General features: G+C 33.7%; 3 protein-coding genes across 7 annotated transcripts; 1 reads left to right on the top strand and 2 right to left on the bottom strand.

Annotated features, from left to right (window-relative positions):
* Positions 1-2,534: 2,534 nt before the first annotated feature.
* LOC132626448 (transcription factor MYB119-like) lies at positions 2,535-5,148 on the top strand. The gene is made up of 3 exons (XM_060341320.1): positions 2,535-2,989; positions 3,138-3,264; positions 4,032-5,148. The coding sequence occupies exons 1-3, from the start codon at positions 2,601-2,603 to the stop codon at positions 4,917-4,919; spliced, it is 1,404 nt and encodes a 467-aa protein (XP_060197303.1). The 5' UTR covers positions 2,535-2,600; the 3' UTR covers positions 4,920-5,148.
* A 3,823-nt stretch (positions 5,149-8,971) lies between these two features.
* On the bottom strand, positions 8,972-14,367 carry LOC132606076 (GDP-mannose transporter GONST2-like). Of its 5 annotated transcripts, none has more exons than XM_060319409.1 (10): positions 13,995-14,367; positions 12,425-12,630; positions 11,787-11,970; positions 11,405-11,544; positions 11,183-11,312; positions 10,627-10,725; positions 10,278-10,432; positions 10,041-10,157; positions 9,449-9,546; positions 8,972-9,357 (listed from the first exon to the last, which is right to left on the bottom strand). In XM_060319409.1, the coding sequence occupies exons 1-10, from the start codon at positions 14,136-14,138 to the stop codon at positions 9,314-9,316; spliced, it is 1,317 nt and encodes a 438-aa protein (XP_060175392.1). In that variant the 5' UTR covers positions 14,139-14,367; the 3' UTR covers positions 8,972-9,313. The 5 variants fall into 5 exon arrangements, with proteins under 5 accessions (XP_060175392.1, XP_060175398.1, XP_060175405.1 ...); XM_060319415.1 differs by having other exon boundaries at positions 13,820-14,366; XM_060319422.1 differs by having other exon boundaries at positions 13,981-14,366.
* A 3,546-nt stretch (positions 14,368-17,913) lies between these two features.
* On the bottom strand, positions 17,914-19,337 carry LOC132606072 (uncharacterized). The gene has a single exon (XM_060319400.1). It carries the CDS (start codon positions 19,177-19,179, stop codon positions 18,097-18,099), a length of 1,083 nt encoding a protein of 360 aa, XP_060175383.1. The 5' UTR covers positions 19,180-19,337; the 3' UTR covers positions 17,914-18,096.
* Positions 19,338-24,308: the final 4,971 nt, after the last annotated feature.

The following is a 24,308-nucleotide window of genomic DNA, read 5'->3' as shown; positions in this document are numbered from 1 at the left end:
TCCAATGAATAGATCACGTACGTTTATACATACACTGTTATTTATAAATTATAGTTAATCAATACACATTATTACTTTGACATATGATTTTATATAAAAAGAAAATTTGATGACAAGGGAACTCGCAGCCGCTACCCTTCGGGTGCGCATAAGGTAAATTCCGCTCCTGTGCCTAGGGCTGTTCAAAACCAAACCGCTACCGATAACCCAACAGCAAAATTGGCTTATTCGCTTAATGATATTGGGTTATCGGATTAGCGGTTGGGGAATGGATTAAAATTTTATAGTTAATAGCTTATCGGTGCGAGGGCGGATTACTCAATTTTCTTATCGGGTAAACCGTTAAGCCGTTAAGAATTTGTCATATTTATATTCTTACCCCTAACATATAAAATATGTATTGTGATTGTAATTTGTAAACCTAAAGCTAAAGCCTCAACCTAAAATATGTATCTCTATTTCTATTAATTGTGAAACCTGGTTGTCGTCTATCAAATAAGTTCATTCTCTGTTTCTTGTTTGCTATATCGTAGTTTGCTAAGTTTCTTGGAAAAATGTTGCTACTTGCTACGTTATTATTTCTAATATTGAATCCAACATTTCAATCTTCGTGGTTATATTCCTATCCCTTTTTTTGGGGGGGATATCAGTATCTTCTTTATAACCTAGATAGTGTAAAATAAGATAAAAATATTACATTTTGAGTCACTTTAAAGGCAGGTAATTTCCTTGACTACATGTGATTTTATCATTCATTTTTCTCTTAGATTTAACCGACACCTTTCGATCACCATCCGATAATTACTAATCCTATCCCGAACCAACCGATATCTTATAGGTTGGCTAGCGAATTAGCACTTTTAAAAGCCGATAACCGTTAAGCCGAACCGTTAAGCGTAATTATCCGTCCGATAAGCAGCCCTACCTATGTTCCCAAACCACACAGGAGAGATAACTAGCACTAGGCAATTGCTAGTGCGATGAGCTCAACTCAGAAGGCAAATCCCTTGTTGCCTAAAGCGGGGGGTTTCGAACCCGAGACCACTATTATGGAAACCCCATGCTCAACCAACTGAGCCACTCTTGCGGGTAAATATAATTTTATATAATTACTCTGCATGTTTCAAAATATGTGTCATTTTTGTTTCCTGGAGTTGATTTTGATTAATCTTCGAAGTTAGATTGGATTTGATTAATTTAATATTTTAAAATTCAAATTTTGAATATTCAAAAATTATACGAAAAGTACTATAAGTATCATTATTCTCATATCAATATGGTGGGAAAAATGTTGGTCAAATTTCATGTTATTTGAATTTGGGGAACACATGTTTTTTTTGAAAATTAGTACATGTATTTCCGTTTGATGTTTAATAAGTTTCTCTCTTTATCAATTAGTATGATCTGATTACTTTTGAAGGACGACTACTCCTTGTACGTAGTGTGGTTGTCCAAAGATTGGGAAAATAGAATAAATTATCTTAGTGATTGATTATATTGAAACCCTAGACTTTTTAAAGTGATGCATAATGAACAGTAGCTAAATAAGAAAATGAGATTAATTTCAAGCAAATTAAAGGGCCGGTCATCAGGTTATTTCCAACTGAGTAATTAAGCATTTAGTAGTAGTAATGCAAAGCTATTAATATGGAGCTTAAAGTTGTCCATAATTCCCTCTATTAATATGGAGAAAATTATGAGTACCAATTACCTTATTAATTATGAAACTTTTAATTCACCCTTCCCTCTAAAACAAAAATCAATTCGCCATTAGTTTTAAGGAACGGTAATTCTTCCTCTTTTACCTTTTTTCTCTTTTTTTTTTTTTTTTTTTTTTTTAATATATTGTATCACTAATTTATTTCACGCCGCTACAAAAAAAATGGGCAATTTGTGGAGGTTGAAAATTGCAATCGCAGAGGTTTTAGCTTCCTTTTGCAAATAGCAGAGGTTAAAACCCCCCGCGAATTGCAACTTTTAACCTCTGCAAATTACCTATTTTTTTGTAGTGACAGGCACACAAAAAGGAATAAAATTGGACTTCTTTTTTGATACATTTTAAAATCTTTTGTAAGCTACACGACTTAAGTCCTTCAAAGTAAAAAATCTTTCCAAATTAACAATTCTCTTCTTCATGTTTATGTCTTTTATTTTCCAAGAAATCTGCATATTTATTTAGCTCCGGCCAGATGTATATACTAGTGTCCTTAGAATTGATATTTTAGCATCTCCTGAGTATTGGTAAAACAAAAAGTAAATGCTAAATGAATTAGTTACAACTAAAAAAAAAATTAACTAAATAATGATACAATAATGAGAATTTATTGACTACACCACTAATCTCTCCCACCTTTAATTTCTTTCACTAAGAGGAAGCTCAGGAGTTACACTCACACCTCCTTTCTAAGCCCTCGGATGGGTTTTACTTAAGATCAACGGCTGGCATTAGCCCTCAGTTCTTTGCATAGCCACAACATTATAAGCTCTTTAATTTAGCTATTGTTATATCCATATCTTCCAAACCAAGAAGAAAACTCACACACTTTCCTTTTGTTCAAAGCAATTTTTTTGGCTCAAAACATTCCTTTTTTTCCTCTTCCATGGAAGGAGAAAGTGCTTTTCATCCCTATCAAGATTTACCAAAAAATCATCCTCCATTAACAGCTATAGATAGGTTTTTGTTGAGTCATGAAAATTATTTTCCTCAAAGAAATAGTAACGAAAGAACTTTTCATGAAAATGGATTTTGTGAATTTTCTCATTTTCTTGGTGCAAATGAAAGTAGCAGTATTAGTAGTACCCATGCAAATGGGATTTCTTGGCCAAATCTGCCAGAGCCAAGTTTTATGGAAGGGTTTTTTATCAATGAACAAGAAAATGGCTTATTTGGTCATGAAAAAAATAAAAAAGTGAGTGGGAAAAATGCAAAAGAAGGTACCTCAACAACAAACTATTTGATCAAGGGTCAGTGGACTGATGAAGAAGACAGGTACGTACTATACTTGTCCAAAAAAACATGAAGTTTCTTTTTGTTAGTTCTAGTAGTTTTGTTCATTTATTTTTTTTAAAATTAAACCAATGGAAGAATTTATTTATAATTAAGGTGTTCTACAATTATTATTTTTTGGATTATGAAGGAAACTACTTAGGTTGGTAAAACAATTTGGAGTAAGAAAATGGGCACAAATTGCTGAGAAAATGGAAGCAAGAGCAGGAAAACAGTGTAGAGAGAGATGGCATAATCATCTACGTCCAGATATCAAGGTTTTTTTTGCCTTCTCTTATATAATTGTTATACTTTCAATTTTCTCGTCTTTTAATTTGATAATTTTCTTTTTTTAATTTTTTCTAGTACTTCCCTAATTATACTTATTTCTATATCTCGTTTTCTCTAGATATCTGCAAATTAGTTTATCTATGAACAGAGATTTGCTATAGATTTTGAGAAATGATGTTTAATGACACAGATTTATGGAGTACATGACTTTATTTTATCTGATACATGTGTACCTAATAATTTCTCAAAGACTAATTTCAAGGCCTTTTGTTGTTTTATTTTTGGCAATGAATGGTCCTTTTATTAGAAAACCTTTTAAAGTTTTTTTTTCAAGGACTAGAACCTATAGAACTTCATATGTGTGAAGACTTTTTCTCAATTTTTTTAAATCTTGGACCAGAATGGTCAGTTTTGGGAGATGTCTTTTTTCAATATGCTTAATCGGTTAATTTGTATGTTCTTACCTTTTGTCACAAGGATTTCCTTCAAAAAAGATATTTTTAGGGTTTGTTTTCTATATTTATTTCATTCTTCTCACACTGTTTGACTGATTTCAATACTCCATTTTCACGTGACTCTGAAACTTTTCTTTGACAAGGCATCAACATTTGTTATAAAAGTGAGTCCACCTCAATAAAAAAAAAAACAATTAAAAATAGATTTCTTGTAAATCATGAACATCTTTTCTCCTCATTCTCATGATTTTTATTATTTATTCATTCTCATTTATCTTATTTATTTGTTTTACTTATAGAAAGATACATGGAGTGAAGAAGAAGAGTTGTTGTTAGTGGAATCACACAAGCAACTTGGAAACAAATGGGCAGAAATTGCAAAGAGAATTCCTGGAAGGACTGAAAATGCAATCAAGAATCACTGGAATGCCACTAAAAGAAGACAAAATTCAAGGAGAAATAAGAATAGAAAAAATCAACAAGCTGATGGCCAATGTGAACGGAAATCATATCGCCCCACCGTTCTACAAGATTATATTAGAAGCAAGTACTTCATGAACGACGATAATTCTCCCCCCACCGCCACCTTATTTTACGGTTGCGGTGTCAATAATGGTGGTGGAGGTTGCAGTTCCACCGTCACCACGGTCACTGCAAGTCAAAGTACCACCACCAATGCCTCCCCACCATATTCTGACGATGATTCTCCGTCTTTGATCACTCATCAAACATATGATGAAGAAATGAACTTCATGCAAAGTTTATTCGGAAATAATAATATTAATGGTACTAAAGCCATTGACTCCATGGAGACTAAAGTGACTCAGGATCTTTTCGACAAGAATTCATCGAGCTCTTCTACTGCCTTGAATTCCTTTAGTGAAAATTCACTGGCTATGTGTAATGTTGAGAGTTACACTACAACAAAAAGGGTTACGAACGAGGTTAGGAATTACATGCCTGATTATTCTCAGCATTATCCTCATGACCTTTATCTGTCGTACCTTCTAGATGGTTCTTTGGTGCCTAATTATCCGGAGTGCTTCGGATGTGGAAGTATGAATAATACGGGGATGCAGATGAATCATCAAGGTTCGTTTGGAGGAAACAATGAAGTTGATTCGATGGAGATGGTTTCAATTTCTCAATTCTCTCAAGGAAGCCCATTTAACAAAACCTTATTTTGATTTAATTAATGTTACATTGTACGTAGAAATGGGAGATTTACTATAAAGTTATCGTGGGATAGACTGTTATATACTGTTTTTTCTCCTTCAAATCATGGATTATCATGATCGAGTCGGGTTTCTTAGAATGTTTAATTATTATGGCATTGATCGTGTTTTCGGTTTCTGAGTTCCTAGCGTAATTGTTGGAGTACATGTAGTCCTGTATATCATTGTCAAATCATACTCCGCTTTTTATCCCTTTTTTCGTCTTTGTTTCTGTCTTTTATGGTTGCAATCTGTTTTTCGTTATTTTTAAGATTTTCGTTAAGGAAAGCTTTGTCTTTTTAAGTTGAACGGGAAGGGAAAAACAGGATTATCACAATATTAATTAGCTTCTCATCAGGCCAATTCTTCGTATACTACTTGCTAGGTTGTGGCCTTCTAGTTTTTGCACTGATGATGCATGCATTAAACGTGTTACTTAAAAATGATAATGATGCATTTTAAATATGATTCATCATATATTCCGTGCCATTCTTAATGTCACTTTAATAGTTTGGACGTGGAATTAGGTCCTTGTTTGATTCTTACTATGATAAGCTCTTATAGATTAATTTTTCTTTTTTACATTATTAGTGTGAGTGTATATATATATAACTTAATTTTTTTTTTAATGAAAAACTAAATCCTGTTAATTTAGAAGTTAAATAGGAGCTGTTTGTTCAATGTTACGTTCAACCATACAACTCCACTTTATTTTACAATTCAAAATATATCATATATCACATGAGGCAAAGACATAACTTTCATTCCACGAAGAAATGTACTGCACCCATAATAAGTAGTACTACAAGTTCAAATTACATTGTCATGCCTAATAATTTTGCATTATATTAGTATATATTAACTTAAATCTTATGAAGATGTATCATCTTAGAGTTAACCAAGAGTTTCTTAGCTTGTTAAGTGGAGTGTTTAATTTAAAAAAAATTAGTACCATGTTTAGCGTTCAACCATGCAACTCCACATTGTATGACAAAATGCAAAATATTTCATGTATGCTAAAACGTACTGCTTGAGCAGCATTCCGTGGAGAAATATTGCATCGATCGGCAGCAAATAGGAGTTTCCTTTTTAACTTTTATACAATGTAAGAAAAAAAATTAAACTATATCAAGTTAATTTAAACAACAGATAATTAATTTAAAGAAGTAATTAAGCTGGAAGCGGTAAGCTGAAAAAGGAGATAAATAATATACCAAAACTCATCGATAACATTAAGAACTTTTACATGTCGATTCATATATTTGAATTTTATTTGTGTTTTTGTTTCTTTCATTCAAACCCTCTTCGCAAGTGTTCAGTGTGAACAGCTCGTTCATGAGTTTAAAATGTGAAGAGATAGATCTTTTCAGCGGCTTCTTTTAATTTGTTTTTTCTTGTTCTCTAGTATTTCCAGACAACTCCTAGTGGGATTTTCTTCTTAAATTTCATCAATTTATCTTTAGCTTGTTCTTACGTGCACCTTTTACGTGCAAGGTTTAGTTTATGAACGTTTTCTTGGTGAAGAAAGGAGAAAAGAAGCAAAAAGATGAAGTTCCAAATGGCCATATTTCAATAGATTAGCAAGGCTGTTTGCTCAAGAGCATTGTATGTATTGAATAGTACACTTTAGTTCCATTTGTCTTCTTTCTATAGACTTCAAATGGTCTTATTCATTACTCCTAAAATTTCGAGTATATAAAGTAGCCTGATTTTGTGCAAGCAGTGCCGAAAATAGACGGCTTGTAAGTTGTGCTTTCGGTTTGTCACGCCAACACTTTTAAGGCTTTACTTCTCGTTTCGAATCAGTATTTACTTTATATTATTTTTAAGTGGTGTCACCTGTTGTGTATATATATTTTAGAGAAATAATGTTTATATGGACCAACATTACGAAGTAATAATTTGATTCGGATCACATCTTTTTGTTGGGATCGAAATAATCAGGACGTCATATCGAAATTAACAATTGCAAAACCTTGACGGTGATAAATCAGATAACAAATAAAAATACATTAAAAAGGCATAATATTATGATATGGTTTGGTCAATTGACCAATATATTGAAAAACTAATATGAAAAAGCATAAAAAACTATTGAGAGAATAATTTTCCCCTAAATAATACTCTTTAATGACTACATTGTGGATGTTATTATGTTGTTTATGAGAAGAGAAGATATCCTATTTATAAAAGTCCAAAACTTCTCCTCTAAAAAAAGTACAGACATGGTAGAATCCTTTTCCACAAAAAAAAAAAAAAAAACTTTTCCACCAAGAAACCTTTTTGAAGTAAAAAAACAATTATGGTAAAATTCAAATAAGGAAATAAATTTAGGACAAACCCTAACACTTTTTACTAAAGAAAATCTGCCATTGCGTCCATGTAGGGGTGTACATAGAAAACCGACAAATCGCACTAAGTCGATAATTCGAATCAAATTGAGAAAAAAACCCTACTAGTGATTTGGTTTGACTTGGTTTGATTTTGAAGAAAAAAACCCAATCATAATTGGTTCGATTTGGTTTTAACAAAAAAAAGTCAAACCGAACCAAACCCATCCAACATTAATACATGTATTCAATTTTAAAAAATATTTTATACATAAAAATATTTATTGGTAATGAAATCTATAAATATTTCTTAAATATTTTCATAGTTTTTGTCTTTCAACATATTGTTTCAAGCTTGGACTTAGAATTTTGAATGTTAATAGGTTTTATAGCCCATAGATGTTAGTAAGTCTCAAATAAAGTCTAAACCAAAACCAACTCAATACTAATGCTAACAAAAGAAATTCAATTCTAACACTAGGAATAACGATAATGTTGTATATCTACTCTTTAATTTTGCATAATTGGTTTAGAGAGTGAAAGTGCATAAGTTAATTTTATTTTTTGCTTTGTCATGTAATTAATACTTATTAGTCATACTTATTTTAGCATGATTTAGTATTTTTAGATTATGACATTTTGTGTTATTTTCTTAACAAACACCTTAATTATCTAGTTGTATTTACTAGGACTAAATAAATATTGAAGTAAAAGTTAGTGTGTTGTATGAAGACTTTTCCAGAAAATAACCTGACTTTTATTGATTTGGATTTGTTTGGTTTAGTTATAAATTAAAAAACCCGAGACAATTTATTTAATTTGATATTTGTAAAACCCGAACCAACTCGGATACCCACGTCCATGTATCAACCGGAGGAGAAAATATTTCGATACTTTAAAGAAATTGAGTGACTATCATTGTAGGAAAGGTGTTCTTTATCAAACATTTTTACCATAGAATTAAAATCAGTAACGAATACACATTTGAGTTATTATTAGTTGTTTGTTGGTGTATTTAATACCGACTATTGTTTTATATAATTGAAAAAAAAAAAAAAAACTTTTCTCGTTAGCAACCGTTAAACATTTCTGTTATATGTCTTAAAAATAGGATCGCATTATGTCCTGTGGCAGGACCGGATTGTAGTGGTAAGCGGGCCGCCTCCTCGAATAACTAATTAGTCTCCAAGGCAGAGATTTGTAGATTATTTTTCTTCAGAATTTGTTTAATTGAATTTCCAATTAATAGAAGTACTTTCATGTCATACTTAGGAAAATGTTTGAGGGGCGTTTAGATTTTGTTGACTCACTATATGTCCTATATTGATTTCAAAATTCCTCAAGTAAGATGCTTACTATAAAATTTTACTAGTTAAGGGGATTTGACGAGTGACAGTTATGTCAAAGTATTAGTTGGAGCGATGGTATAGATTAAATACTAGTTGATATTTGTAAAAATGACCTCCACTCAATGGTGATGTGAGTCCCAAAAAAAAAAAAAAAAAAAAATCCTTTTGCTGAAAAGTATTTTCCGAAAAACAAACACCAGAAAAATGACTTAATTGTCTAGAACATTTTTTGTCATACAGGCATTTGAGCAACGTATATTCTCCCAGGACACTAAGCTTCTGAAAGTTTAGCTCAGCAATCATCTTTCTGATGCCTATCATTAAACATAAATCAAACAACTCGAAGTGATACAATTATAATATTTTCATTAATCCCATTGGGAATTCTTTTATCCCTTTCTACAGTATATGTATCTTTTTGAAGTATTTTGATCATATTCCAGAAAAAGAAAAAGATGTTCAGATGACTGAATTGAATAATTACTCTCACAAAAACCAAAATTGATAGATGCTCCATTTCACTTGAATGAGCCTCTGACGGACACTACTGCCTACAAATGACTTGTATAGGGAAATTTGTGTGAATCCCTTGGTGTAGTGTATTTAGAGTTTTTATTGATAGATATGCCGGGCCGTTTGATTTTCAAGGATGCAAATCACTTATCTATGACCCAAGTATAGCATGGAGTCAAGACATCTTAGCCCTGGCAAATAGTACTCCAGCAAGAAGACCTGAAAGCTTTGCAAAATTTCAGTCAGGCACAAATCAACAAGAGAATTTCCTTAAATTTTCAAGAATAGAATCTGGGATTGTTCACATTACCGAAAAGTATGCTGAATAAATTGGGAATACTGAGTGGAACCTTGAACACTAAAAGGCCAGCAATAGAAATGGGAATCTTGTTTAAGGAACCCACAAGACTGTGAAGAGGAGAGAGTATAGGATTAATTAATGAAGAGATATAGCAAAGTCTTTAACTGTCAAATATACCCCTAAATCAAGAAAATTTGAAATTCAATAATGCATCTTACTCCTCCCTACTACAAACTTCAATTAGATCTTTAATAGTTAGTAATAATAAAAATAAAGGTCCCATTCAGGTAGCTTTGCTCCATTTCCCTTCTTCCGTTGTAATGTCGGTTAACCGCCAACGAAAAATAATAGCAGCATTAAAATATAGCAAACATATCTAGCTATTTCACCTTTTCTCCAGTCCTCTTACAATGTAAGTATATGGAGAAAAGTTAGTAAACAAAATGCATGTCAAATATCAACGAAGAACCAAATCCATGCCAAAGTGCTAATTTGGGTCCATTTCTTGTTCGTCCACAAACTAGCAGATCATATAAACCATGCAAATGCTAAAGTAGTTCATGATGCAATCCCCAAGTGATTTTAAGCCAGTATAAATCACCTGTAGGTGGTTGGCCCAGTTTGTTTCAAAAACCACATAGATGTGAAGCTAATGGCTAACCCAAGAAGTCCACTCGCTGTTGCAGCAACCCAAAACATAGGTATCTTAATTACATCCCTGCAAATGAAACAAGAAAGATTTGAAACTGCAATATTCTTTTGGGAACCCAAAGTGAAGGACTAAAAAGAAAAAGAGGAGACTGTTGGGATGTGCACAAAACTGTAATGTGACACTTACGCATTAATAACGTAACTCCATTCATGGAACAGGAACATCAAGACGACAGCAAAAGGTATAGATATCCCATTGTTCAGTAACACCATTGAAACTTCATTAAGAGATCCAGATTTTGTAAATTGCTTTGCTCTGTCCATGACACGTCGTAATGTGAGCTGTTGAAATGTGATGCCCAATGAACATCAACAGATTAGGGAAATGAAAGCATATACTTTGAAGTTTGACTTGTTATATGATTCAAGGTTTAAATTTATGTTTTTCTTATAATTCAAAGAAGTCAGAGCAAATTTCTGTGCATCTTCGTACGAGCAATCAAGATGAAGAACAGAGGCAAGCAGAAAGTACATACTGAGTAGCTTGCAGTGAGAATGCAATTAGCTGATTGCCAGGCATACCCCGTAGCGTCAAATGAGAGGTCTGTTATACCTCCAGATATAGCAGAGATAATCTGAAAGCAAGAAGATATTAACATCAATGATGAGACTGCCAATAAAAGTTTTCTTTTCCCTGGGACGGGGAGGAGGAGGGAGAAGGGGAAAGCGTAAATTAGTTTATATACGACAGAATCAAATTATCATTCAGTGAGTGGGAAGCCCAGACCGAGTTCTATTTTGGCCTTTACGAAAATAAAATGAAAAGTTGAACAGTGAAGTCAAATTTTGTGGCTCTGAATTAAATGTTACATCATTTTAACACAGAAAAAAAATGAGGTATATGTAACTGTCATCTAACTAAAATCAGGGAAGTAAATGCTTATAGGTTTAGTATACCAAGTTCTCCCATGATCTGACATGGACTGTGATGACTGGATATACAGCATGAGAATTACAAAGACCATACTTCTTGAGGATGTGATCCCTCTAACAACTAAATTTACATTGTATAGATGAATAACATAAACATACCATAACAAACATGGCCGTCCACACTTTCTGATTCTGCCGCTTCCCAAAAATATACAATTCTCCTATTGCTGTTAAAATATTTGTCACATTCTTCAGAATTGTCACCATTGCAATATTTATGTATTTCAAACTGAAAAGGTGAACAAGTAAATTTCATTGGCATAATGATGTACCGCTAATCATAAATAAATCTATGGTGAGCTTAGACATAACAGATATTACCTATACATGCCTGAAACAAGCATGCCAATGAAGATCAAATTCACGGGGATCCAAACTTTAATTAGCTTCCAATTGGGCTTCTCCACTGTAACTGCTCCAGAGCAACCCAATATAACAACTATAAGAGTACTGATAAGATTCTGCGAGAAGTATAAGTGGAATTAGTTTTCATAAAATAACATCTGCAGACAGCAAGTTCCTGGTACTCAGGAAAGAATGTAATGGATATATTAGGAGATTGTCAAAATCAAGGTTGAAAAGGATGTTGGCAAATGGATGAACCAAAAGTTTCCACATGGAGATCAAAATGGGCAAATGATATAACATGCATAATGGTTATTCCTAAGGATGGAAAAGATGGTCAATCATAAGTAGAGAATACCTGGTAAAACATCAATGAGATCCCAGCATTGAACGAATAACTTGAAAGGACAACTTTGTTCAGCATTATCATGCAACAAGAAGAAAGGCAATATGCAGTTCCAGACAAAAGAGGTCCAGATTTTCTTCCAGATCCATGTTCCCTTTTTTCTTCCATATCCACATCTCGATTACTTTTGGAATACCTGTGACATGAGAGAATAGGTTATTATAATTCATTTGCTTATCACTCTTCGGAAAATATCAGGCCCTCGCCTCGTCCAGCTGGAAAACATCAAAAGTATATGGATCTAACTGGGGAGCAGTTCTGAGAAACATTCCAAAGCTTATGCATCCACACTACTCCACTGTATTTAGAAGGTTAATAATTTGTAATGATGATAAGTTGAATGATAGCTAGCACCTAAACAATTACCCATTAGTTGATCTTTAGCATACTCAAAAAGACCTATTTAAAAGGCAAGATGAAGATTCCAAAACAGGATTACAGTAATTTTGACTAAATTTAACATATCTATCATATAAACCATGAAGTTCCCCTAATGAGTATCTCTTATTCAAGAAAAGAACAGTAACATCCATGAAAGCAAAATTAGAGAAAGGGAGAAATTTCTGGTAGAGAGTTGAACAGCACAAAACCTGCCACTAGCTACTCTTCGAACTGCACCAATTGATGTCTTGATAGCCGACCATTCCCCTTGTCTACGCAATCCGTCAAGGATTTTGCGTACCACATTTAATCTTTTGGCAGATGCCACCTGCCCATTTACAGATGTATAATCTGGCAACTCACCGTTGTGACAGATAACTGATTCCAACTTAACCGCAGAGGACATTGAATCGACCTTTAATCAAGAAAGAAAACAAGGAAACAATTTCAACATCGATACATAAAGGTCCAACATGCACAGAAAGAGATTTCAATTGCATTTACAACAGCTAAAATCAATCAGCAGTCTGCTACACCAGTAAAAGTACTCATAAGTGCAGCTAATTGTATAAAACCGTGCATTCGAGTTAGATGGAACACCCACGAGATATTTTTCTAAAATGCCCAATATCTGTTTTATATCTTCAACGAAAATGTTCAATTTTCATAAGATCTTCTTGATTGTTATTCAAAAGGTCCAATAATGTATATTTATTGGACATCTTGAGGCAGTTATAGATCATGGAAGGCAATTCTGGTTGGTCAATAAAAATCGATTTCAATGCTATTTTCTTTTCGTTAACTGAATTTGATTAACTGCTAACCTATGGAGAACCCATCATTTGATCAATGAATCAACTACCCTCAATCACAAATTAGATAAGATAGGCTATATGAATCCTATCTATCCATCTACACAAGTCCATTTCATTCGGATATTAATAATATATCCTTTCACGTATAGTTAGAGGTTTCTCTAAAACTCAGTATAATTTTTTTTTCCATAAGAAAATGCTACTAAAGGGTCAATTCTTATCTTCCCAACGAAGCAAAAACGGGAAGAAAGGTTTAAGCCCTGCATCTTCAGCCAAGAGAACATTTAAAGTTAAGCAGAAATGAGAAAAGATGCAATCTTTGCAAATGAAACAGCTATTATTTTACCCGCAAGGGTGGCTCAGTTGGTTGAGCATGGGGCTTTCATAATGGAGGTCTCAGGTTCGAAACCCCCTGCCTACAACAGCAAGGGATTTGCCTTCTGGGTCAAGCTCGTCGCACAAGGCTTGCCTAGTGCGGGTTATCTCTCCTGTATGGTTTGCGAGCTATTACAGAGGAGCTGAGTTTACCCTGTGCGCACCCGAAGGGTAGCGACTGCGGGTTCCCATGTCATAAAAAATAAATGAAACAGCTATTAGAAAACACTAACTTAAAACACATATACAATCTGAATAGCTAACACAAACCAAACTTAACTTCTTCCCAATTCCTAATTAACCCTATATCTACGCCTAAATCATCTTTAAATGAAAAATTAAACCACTGAAACAGGTTTAAAGCAAATGCTTTTGTAAATACAAAACGAGAATATACAACACTAAACAGCATACCCTTAATTCTTCCAAAGCTTCCAGATAGCGATCAAGAACGAAAGTCTTGTATTGTCAAAAATTATTGTCCAATTTCAGTCACTAAATATAAGAATACCAGCTAAAATATTCTGTTCACAATATATTAAAGCAACACCAAATCGTAAATATAGGTAGCGTACAATGGTTGAAGCACCTGGGTACAGCAAAAAAGGTCACGTAAAAGACGTGAGAAGAGAAATAGTAATAGAAAGCTTTTTGAAGAGTACGCAAAGCTAATGGGAAGCGTGGATCTGAGAAAACCATATACATTGGAAGACAACATGGTCAGTGTAAGCATAATAAGATATTTTAATAAGTCTAATTAATGGTGAATGAAGCTGAATTTATGGTTGATCATAAAGCGGGATTCCAGGGGAGTTGAATTTGGGTTTATACGGAACTGAAATCGAGGCAAAAGCTTCACAATTAGTCAAACATTTTGTTACTAATAAAATATTGTTGTTTCTTCAACAACAATTAATACTGCACTGGAGAAACACGTATCAATGGAGGACCATGTTCAAACTTTATGCGATGACAAGATGGCCGGTTTTGCACATGTTCAAGATGGGCTGGATTACGGCTTACACGTCCTGTATTCGTTTTGGGCTTTTGAAATATTTGGGCCGACCGCCCTAATATATTGTTAAAAGCCCAATCAATTTTATGAGTTGTGGTTCGACATTGAGTTATCATTCATTCAATCTTTTTTCTTTTCTTTTTGGTTTTTACTTTATTTTCAGATTATGGGTTGCAGGGGCGGATTGAGGGGTGTCACGTAACAATACTTCGTCGGCTTTTTTTTACTAAATATGTATGAATAGTTAGAAGCCAGAAAGAAAAATGAAAATAAATAGAATGAAATGACTCTGCTTGACATGTATAGCCGTGCAGCTCGCTTGGTCAGGTCCCTCAATTTTGTTCTAAAGGTCGTAAGTTTGAAACTCGGCATCTTCATTTTGCTGTTTTAAAAAATTTTTGCTTCATATAAAAAAGGTGGCTTGTCAAGATTAGAACCGGGGGACCTCTCAGAAGTTAACATGACCTTGAGCCAGTTGGATCACAGTGTCTTTCTTGAAGACATTCAGCAAGGAAATATTTGATAGAAAGGGTTCAAGTAATACATTTCAAAAAATGAATATTCATTGAGAAGAGTTCAAGTAATATACGGGAGTTATGTTTTATTTATATTGTGTGTGTGTGTTTTTTTTTTAATATGACGTTATAGTGTTTTATTTAATTATTCTCAGTTTAAAATGTGACACCGCTTACGAAAAATCCTGCGTACATCACTGATGGCTTGCAGTGGCGGAGCCACACCCATTGAAGGGTGTTCATATGAACACCCTTCGTCGGAAAAAATTATCGAATGCCTATGATAAATATAGAATTTTGTGGATATATACTAGTAATGAACAACCTTGACATAGAAACGAAGGATAGCCTAGCGGCTAAGGGTGTGCAAACTATCGCTCACACATCCCCTGTCCTAAAATATGAACACCCTTCGTTGGAATCCTGGCTCCGTCCCTGATGGCTTGTGGCAATGAATCCTTAAATGTGTTGTTTTTTTTTTTTTTTGAGACTGGTAACATTCCTTAAATGTGTTATTCTAATATCTAAATATTGCTTACTAGCTCCCTCGGTCCCAATTTAAATATTTAAAAGTTTGACCGGACACGAAATTTAATAATAAAAAAAAAATTGAATCTTATGTTCTTAAATTAAAGATATGTATAGTCATTTAAATCTTATGATCTTAAACTTTCCATATAGAATGTTGGAATTGAAGAACTTACTAAACACAGGAGGAGACACTCTTTTGGGATATACCAAAACAGAAAGTAACACACTTAATTAGGACGTAGGGAGTATAAATTACTTAATTTAAGTATGATAAAGTATAGTAAAAGTTTATATGGAAAAATGAAATTTTTAGAACTACCATTTTAAACATGCCATAATATTTATGTGCCTATAAGCCTATTAAAACTTTCCAATAAAATGAAAATTTTAAATTATATTATTTTTAAATTAAGAAAGGAATCACTCTCTTTAAACCTCACGTAAATTAAATGGAGGAAGTATTTATTTTCTCAAAAACTTAAATCTAAGCTGTGCCGTCTTAAATTAGAATTACAAAAACCTACAATTTCCACATATCTAAGTAGCTAGTAGCAACACAAAAATTACAAGGACACTGAAGAAAGCACATAGATTTGAGAACTAACTTATTCATAACAGCCTAAGGAGAGAAATATTGGCTATTAGATGCACGAGGTTTGGCATAACTTGCGGATTGTTCTCCTCGGTCAGGAAGTAGGCTCATCTTAAACTGTGGGAAGTGGGAACCATCTCATACTGTTTAACTCAATTCTCATAGTAATTCCACACCCCCCCCCCCCCCCCGCACTCCCCACCCCCCAAAACCCAAATAGATATTTATTATTGTGCTTTTAGAGTTTTAAAACTTTACGATTAAGTCATAAAGGATTGATTATTACTCATGTGCCAAACCTCCTTACTGTAAAACAAAAATCATGCATTCATATTTGAACATAAGTAAATACAACTTTCTTACCTTATTAAATAGCTTATCATCTTTTACCACACATATAAAACGATTAAGAATTGGTTTTTATTATGTTTCCTTTTCGTTTTCAGACTAGCAAAGACCGAGCTGAAAGACTCAGTTCTATTGTGAATTTTATAAGAACCGGCAATAAATTTTTGAGAAGACAAAACTAGGGATTATGTCTTAAAATTTAAATATATATTAGATCTGAACCCATAGTTTTACAAATACAAAAAATTCAATACTGAAAACCTTAAAAGGCGCATGTATCAAACTTAAATATTGAATCCACTTATAGCTGAGTAATTGTAATCTGGTTGGCAATTTGGCATAACACAAGGGGTTAAATTAGAACAGTTAGACAGGAATTTTGGTAGATAATAAGCTACTGTCATTGCATTTCTAACGTGTGATAATTATGTTTCCGAAAGATTATATTCCTGTTTTGTACAACGAGAAGCCTTTGACCATAATGTATAAGACAGCATACGGTCGGGTATTATTTAACATAGTAGCACGCTATGGCCTATGCATCACATTAGAGGAATGAAAAAGAAACACTTTAGAAGGATCTCTCTCTGTAACAGACTTACAGATCATCACAGATCACATTGTTTATCCAAAAATATGCAGATTTCTAATGATGATGGACACCTAATTCTTCCTCCTTAATTGCCTAAAATGATGTCCAAAAGTTTGCACCACCCCCTAGCTTTACAGCATATTTAGGCACGTCCTCGTGCAAATATGAGTCACGATTATCCCACTATACTACAAACCATGTGATCCCATTACTATACCTGTACTCTCAAACTTCATTATTTAAAGTTCAATGAATTAATTAAAACACAACCTTATACAAGAAGTCATCCCAAAAGTCATATGGTAGAATTCTACCACAATTTTACCCTTGCTCTAATCCTTCAAAAACCATATTCTATAATGTCAATACACTGATCAGTTAAAATCTTGTCCAAATAAATTCTGATGTTTACATATGCTAATCAAACTCTTGCTAGCTATATAGGATACCCTCTCAATAATATAAAGATAATTATTTTGCAGACAAGTACAAACTTAAGTCTTAATATACAGAGGATTTGTACAATGTCTAAGTGGCTACAATATGGACTATGGTACACGATTTTAAATTAGCCACTACTATGCAGTCAGACTTTTTGCCAAATAAAAAAAATAAGAAAATCTACAAACATAGATTCTTTTAATCTAAATCAATGAATTGAGGATGTCGGTGAAGATTTTTAAAGATATCAGTGGTGGATCAGCAGGATAAAAATCCACGATTTTCGATTTGAACCTTGTATGATTGTAAAATAATCAATTCAAATAAAATAAATTATATATCTTAAAAAGTTTAAGTTATGTGCGTTCCAATTTTAAAAATATTTATACCATCAAGTCACTATTACTTGTTCTAGCAAGTATCTTACTTGTTCTAGCAAGTAAGCGCCTTACTTTTAAGAAATGGAATCTTAAATATCACATATTGAAGGACTCAATAGCATGAACAATTATTTACACCGACAATACATGTATAATTTAAAGTCTAATTTTGAACGTACTCTCTCAAACATGCTCTATGAAAGTAGTAATGTAACACTTAAAATCAACACCAAATATCTCATGTTAACAACACACAGCACATTACCACAATCATTAATCATGCAGTATACACTATCACAAAACATGGAAGTACAGCCCTGGAATTAAATACCAATAGCTCATCTTCTTCATCCAATCTCGTGTGGACCCCATTTTCCCTACCCACCAACGAATCAAACCCGGGATCCTCTTTATTCACATAACCAGGGTCACATCCGACCCGACCCGCAATGACCCGACACACCAGCATAGCCCGTTTCACGTTCATGAACCCAAATTCCTCCACGATCTCCTCAGGTACTGCCACGTGTGCCCTCAAACTCGTAGGTTGCATGGAGATCCCATCCATCTTATGTGAGAACCCACTTTTAATAATTCCACATACACTACAGTACTGTTGTGTACAAATACTAGAATTACCATTTTGTCCCAGCTCACACATGAACGTAGTACAATGAAACCTTAACAACTCATTTCCATCAGCTATACACCTTTCATCCCTCTTAACAACAGCATTTCGACTAGCTTCTAACTTGACACATTCTCTGTATTCTTCAAAACGGGTTAAAATCCTTTTACCGTTGTGAATCTTTAAGATCCGATGGATAGTCGGGTTCTTGGTCTTATCAACCCAACCCGTTTGGAAAATGATTCGAACTATGTTATTACCCGAATCACCATCTATAAGCTCAGATATTGCATGTTTAATGGACTGGTGTTGTTCTAGATGAATAGGGCTTTGGAATACTTCACCACATAGTGTACAAGGGTAAATGTCGTTTCTTAATGGGAAGAATAATTGTTCGGAGCAAATATCGGATTCTGGTATGATAATAGGTTTATGAAGGGACCTAGTGGAAGAGCATGGAGATGAGATTGAAGGGTTATGGTGAGTTGGGCTAGTGATTTTGTGTATTGGGTCGTGTTTATTGGATGAGAAAATACGTTTAATGTAAGACCAAGAAGAGGAAATAGCGACGGTTGTTGAGTTTTTGAGACGAGACGTTGGTGGTTGTTGTGAAAAATCGCTGTGAGAAGAGAGTTTTCGCTTTTTTGAGGGGAAGATGAAGCAGCCAAGGTGAAGTAAGAGGAAGAGAACAGAGAGAAAAGTAGAGAAAAGGGGACGAAAGGGAGTAGCCATTTTTTGTTATGGTTTGGTTTAAGGAATCGTTGTGAATGTGTTTGCCATGACAGAGTACTGAGTCACATTGTGTGTATGAGTAATTGTTGGAGTTTGAGAGAATGAATGATGGCACAAGAAAACGAAGGATGTCAAATTAATAAAAGGAAGAGAAAAAGAGAAATGAAGGTAGGGACATGGAAATATGGAAGGATAAAGTTAAAGGTTGGTGTTTGGTGGAATGCTTACTTCATGGCATCTCTCTGCTTGTTCTTGTCTTGTTTCGTGGATTTATCGTCAATTATTTAATTATTGTTACTGGCATAAAGTTAATTTTGTCTATGTGATTTTTGTAAAACATACGCAGTTTTATATTCGGAGTTTTGGTATAATATTTGGTAGCCGAAAATATTGAGTTCACTAATTTAGATTCATTACTTATTTAAAATGAAATGTATTAGATTTATATTCTAGTGATAGCAAAAAAGTTTACTACTAGATCATATCTTCTCATCCGTTCAAAGTTTAGTGGACACAATCACACGATATATATATGTGGACACCACAGTGATTAAAATAAATTAGCGAAATTAATAAAAGTGATTCATATAGTTTTACCTAAGTACTTAGAATGAAGACATTACAGATTGATACTATTAGAATAACGTTGAAAGTTATTCTTACTTTTAACTTTACACTGTCAGTGTGATTAACTATATCATTTATATTTGTTATTTATCTTTGATTTATAATTTCTCAGTTCCTAATTTATGCTTGTTTTATATAGTTATTTGTATAGTTGATTGTTACGTTAACTCTCATAAATGTACTGAATTACCGAAGCACATGTGATATGTGAAGAATAATTAGTAAATTATGTTTATCTTTTTCAGTATTAATTAAGTAAAGGATCATAGTAAGTGGAATCTTTTTGTACATGCACAGACCTTGCCAAGTAAAGAACATGATAAGATGTTTTCAAAATATAATTTATATTCCATTCATGGCGAGAATAAAATTCTCTCTGCTTTTAACAGAGAATCCCAACGTCTGCACTTTTGTAATTTTCGATCTTTATTAGTTATTTTTTCCTCGTTTCTACTTAATTGTTTTACTCTTTGGTTTTGCTGTGTTTTGTACTCTTGTTTTTAATTTTGGAAGAAATAGCTTGTAATTTTTGCATTTATTATCAATACCTGAGTACACTCAATTATTAAATTGCATTTGTGTAAACCAAGAGCTGTTTCTGTATCGAAAATGGGCAATGGCATGTGACTCAATAACTCGTGGTCTTGTCCACTTGTGCCCAACCTTGTTCTTGAATAATATTGCTAATATTTTTTAATTTTTTAACGAAATTATATGACCAATTTTCAGAACAGATGAGTAAAATCCTTATGTGGTAAAACTGTAGATGCATGCATGATTATCTACTCTTTTTTTCTTCTCAATAATTTTTGTCTTGTAATGACAGTAACTAAGTAGAGTAACTCTCCGAGTTACTTTCCAATCTTAGGACATGTGAATCTACATTTCTCAGTAAATTTTTTCAATATAATTCCAAGTGTTGGATGTACGATTAACCGATAAGAAATAGTTGGCTTTACATTTTAAACAAAAATAAAATAAATAGTTAAACAGTCAAAACTCAGCTATTACTTGTGACTGCATTGAATTCCATATCTTTGAATTTACTGCTGGAAAGAAAATACTATATGAAAAATCAATAGTTATTGGAAATATGAATTCACTTTTTATATTGAGATTCACGTTGTGACCATACAATTAATTGCTGAAGCCAAAGTTCTAACACAACAATGAGTAAGTATGTGATAATCGGATGCGAACCCAGAATTTAAACTTTATGAGCTTTGAATCTTACAATAGTAATATCAAGTATTAGTAATAATATTTTAAATTGAATTTTTAAATATATTTAATAATTTTTCTTAATACAATTACGTACTAGGTACGAATAAAAATTACAGAATTTTTTCGAATTCTAATATAAATTTAACCTATTTGGAAAGCCACAAGGGAATTGGAATTGAGTGTAATCACACAGTTTGACATGTTTGTTTATCCAGCTAATTACCAAGTTAGAGGGGGTTAAGAACTAGTTCTCTGAAATGGACACGCCTCTCCATAAACTCTTGAACGAGGAAGGTGGCAGAGACATTGTGTTGGGAGATTTGGAGTACTTCGAGAGACGTCGCGATTTTGGGTATTGTAGGAGTATAAAGGTAGAAGAGGTTAAGGGTGTTGTTCGTAGGATGCATAGAGGAAGAGCGACCGGGCCTGACGAGATCCCTGGAGAGTTTTGGAAGAGTGAGACAGGGAAGGTTTGGAGTGGCTGACTGGGTTGTTTAATGTCATTTTTAAGACGACGAAGATGCCCGAGGAATGGAGGTGGAGTACGATGGTTCCTTTGTTTAAGAACAAGGGCGACATTCAAAATTGCAACAACTATAGAGGTATCAAGCTGCTAAGTCACACTATGAAAGTATGGGAAAGGGTGGTGGAGATGAGGGTGAGGAGAGGCGTGTCCATTTCAGAGAACTAGTTCGGATTCATGCCGGGGCACTCGACTACAGAAGCCATTCATCTGATGAGGAGACTGGTGGAGCAGTATAGGGAAAGAAAGAGAGACTTATACATGGTTTTCATCGACCTAGAAAAGGCTTACGACAAGGTACCAAGAGAGGTTTTATGGAGATGCTTGGAGGTTAGAGGTGTACCTGTGGCGTACATTAAGGCGATCAAGGACATGTATGAGGGAGCCAAGACCAGGGTAAGGGCAGTGGCAGGAGACTCGGAACACTTTCCAATGGAGATGGGGTTACATCAGGGATCAGCTCTTAGCCCATTTTTATTTGCCTTAGTGATGGATAGTTTGACGCGACAAATTCAAGGTGAGGTGCCATGGTGCATGTTATTCGCGGATGACATAGTACTGATTGATGAGACCCGCAACGGAGTGAATGCTAAGCTGGAGGTTTGGAGACAAACTCTGGAGTTTAAAGAATTCAAGTTGAGTAGGACCAAGACAGAGTACATGGAGTGCAAGTTTAGTGATGTGACACATAAGGTTGGCGTGGAAGTGAGGCTTGGAACCCAGGCTATCCAAAAGAAAGGGAATTTCAAGTATCTTGGGTCTATTGTGCAAGGAGATCGGGATATTGACGATGATGTCACACATCGTATTGGCGCAGGGTGGATGAAATGGAGGCTCGCTTTAGGAGTGCTGTGTGATAAGAAGGTGCCACCAAAGCTTAAAGGAAAGTTCTACAAAGTGGTAGTGAGGTCGACTTTGTTGTATGGGGTGGAGTGCTGGGCAGTTAAGAACTCGCACGTTCAAAAGATGAAAGTCGCTGAAATGAGAATGTTGCGATGGATGTGTGGGCACACTAGGCGAGATAGGATTAGGAATAAATATATCCGAGACAAGGTGGGAGTGGCATCGGTGGAGGACAAGATGCGGGAAGCGCGACTGAGATGGTTTGGGCATGTGAAGAGGAGAGACACAGATGCCCTAGTGCGGAGGTGTGAGAGGTTATAGCTATGGACGATTTCAGAAGAGGTAGAGGTAGGCCGAAGAAGTATTGGGGAGAGGTGCTTAGACAGGACATGGCGCAGTTCCAGCTTACCGAGGACATGACCTTAGATAGGAGGCTATGGAGGACTTAGATTAGGGTAGAAGGCTAGTAGGTAGTCCTACATATCCCGTCATACTAGTAGTCGCAGTTTCGATCTTCATTTTCTTGTCCTTTGATTCTTGCAAATATTAGTCATTTCTTGTACCACAATTATCGTATTTATCTATGCTAGCTACTGCTTCTTTTTCTCATACTGCTTTATGATGGCTTTTGTCGCTTTTATTAGTTTCATTTCCGTTTTGCTTTGTACTGTTTGTGCTTGTCTAACTTTTTCTCGTCATGTTTTCTCTTGAGCCGAGGGTCTTTCGGAAATAACCTCTCTATCTTCTGAGATAGGGGTAAGGTCTGCGTACACTTTGCCATCCCCAGACCCCACACCGTGGGATTTCACTGGGTATGTTGTTGTTGTTCTTGTTGTACAAGACAACTTTTTAATCTACTTTTTTTGTTTTTGTTTTATTTTAATCTCTTTTCGTTTAAAATTATTTTTTATTTTAATTATTTTAATTTATCTTCTTTTAAATTTATTTTTTATTTCTATTATTTTAATTTTAAATTTTTACTTTTAATTATATTTTTTTATATATATATTTATATTTCATTTTCTTTCTTCTCATTTTCCAACCTTTACTTCTTGTAAATTCATGTAATTGATCGTATTTTTTGTTTCTTATTTATGTTTCTTTAGTTTCTTCATTTAGCGTAACCACATTATTATAGTTTTTGAAACTACACCTTCTAATATTAGATTAAATGAGTCGTTAACAAACTTTGCATGTGATGATTGATGTCATTAAAGTATAAATTTGTTGTTGAATGAGGTTACAGACTTGTGTTTTCCTTTTCTTTTGAATTATATTACTTAAGTTATGTTGAAATATGACATAAGAGTATTATGTTAAAAACAATTAAATTTTGAATTTATGTTATATTTCCGGTTACAATTTTTTTAAGTAGTATTGACTTGTTATTTCACATTGCAAGTCATTCATTTTTCAATTAGAATTGATAACTTATTTTTTTGTCAAACATTTGAATAATGTTATGAAATTATATTTATAAATATGAATCTTTTTTCTCAAACATAGGTCCATGATATTCTTACAAAATCTATGCTTTAAATTTGTATAATTAATTACATTAAAATATTATATAGATGATTAGTTACAAATATATGATTATTAATTACTAATATATTTTCAAGAAACAATATGTATCTTAAATATCTAATTTACTATCATTTATAAAGGCACATATTTGTCAAATATTAACTTTTAAATTTTGATGATTAACTTTAATTTTTAAAATTTAATCAAATTGTGTAGTTACACTTGTACAACCAAACAATATGCTTGTAATTACATTATGACAAACAAACATGCCATAGTAATTACTATACTGCATAATTACTAGGTTGTGCAATTATTACAATAGTAGTTACACCAATTTCATTTACCAGGTGGCTTTCCAAACAGACCCTTAGTAGCTTCGCCC

This window comes from Lycium barbarum, chromosome 1 (assembly GCF_019175385.1).
Source record: "Lycium barbarum isolate Lr01 chromosome 1, ASM1917538v2, whole genome shotgun sequence".
NCBI classification, from domain to species: domain Eukaryota; kingdom Viridiplantae; phylum Streptophyta; class Magnoliopsida; order Solanales; family Solanaceae; genus Lycium; species Lycium barbarum.
This window is presented reverse-complemented; position numbering and strand designations above follow the sequence as displayed.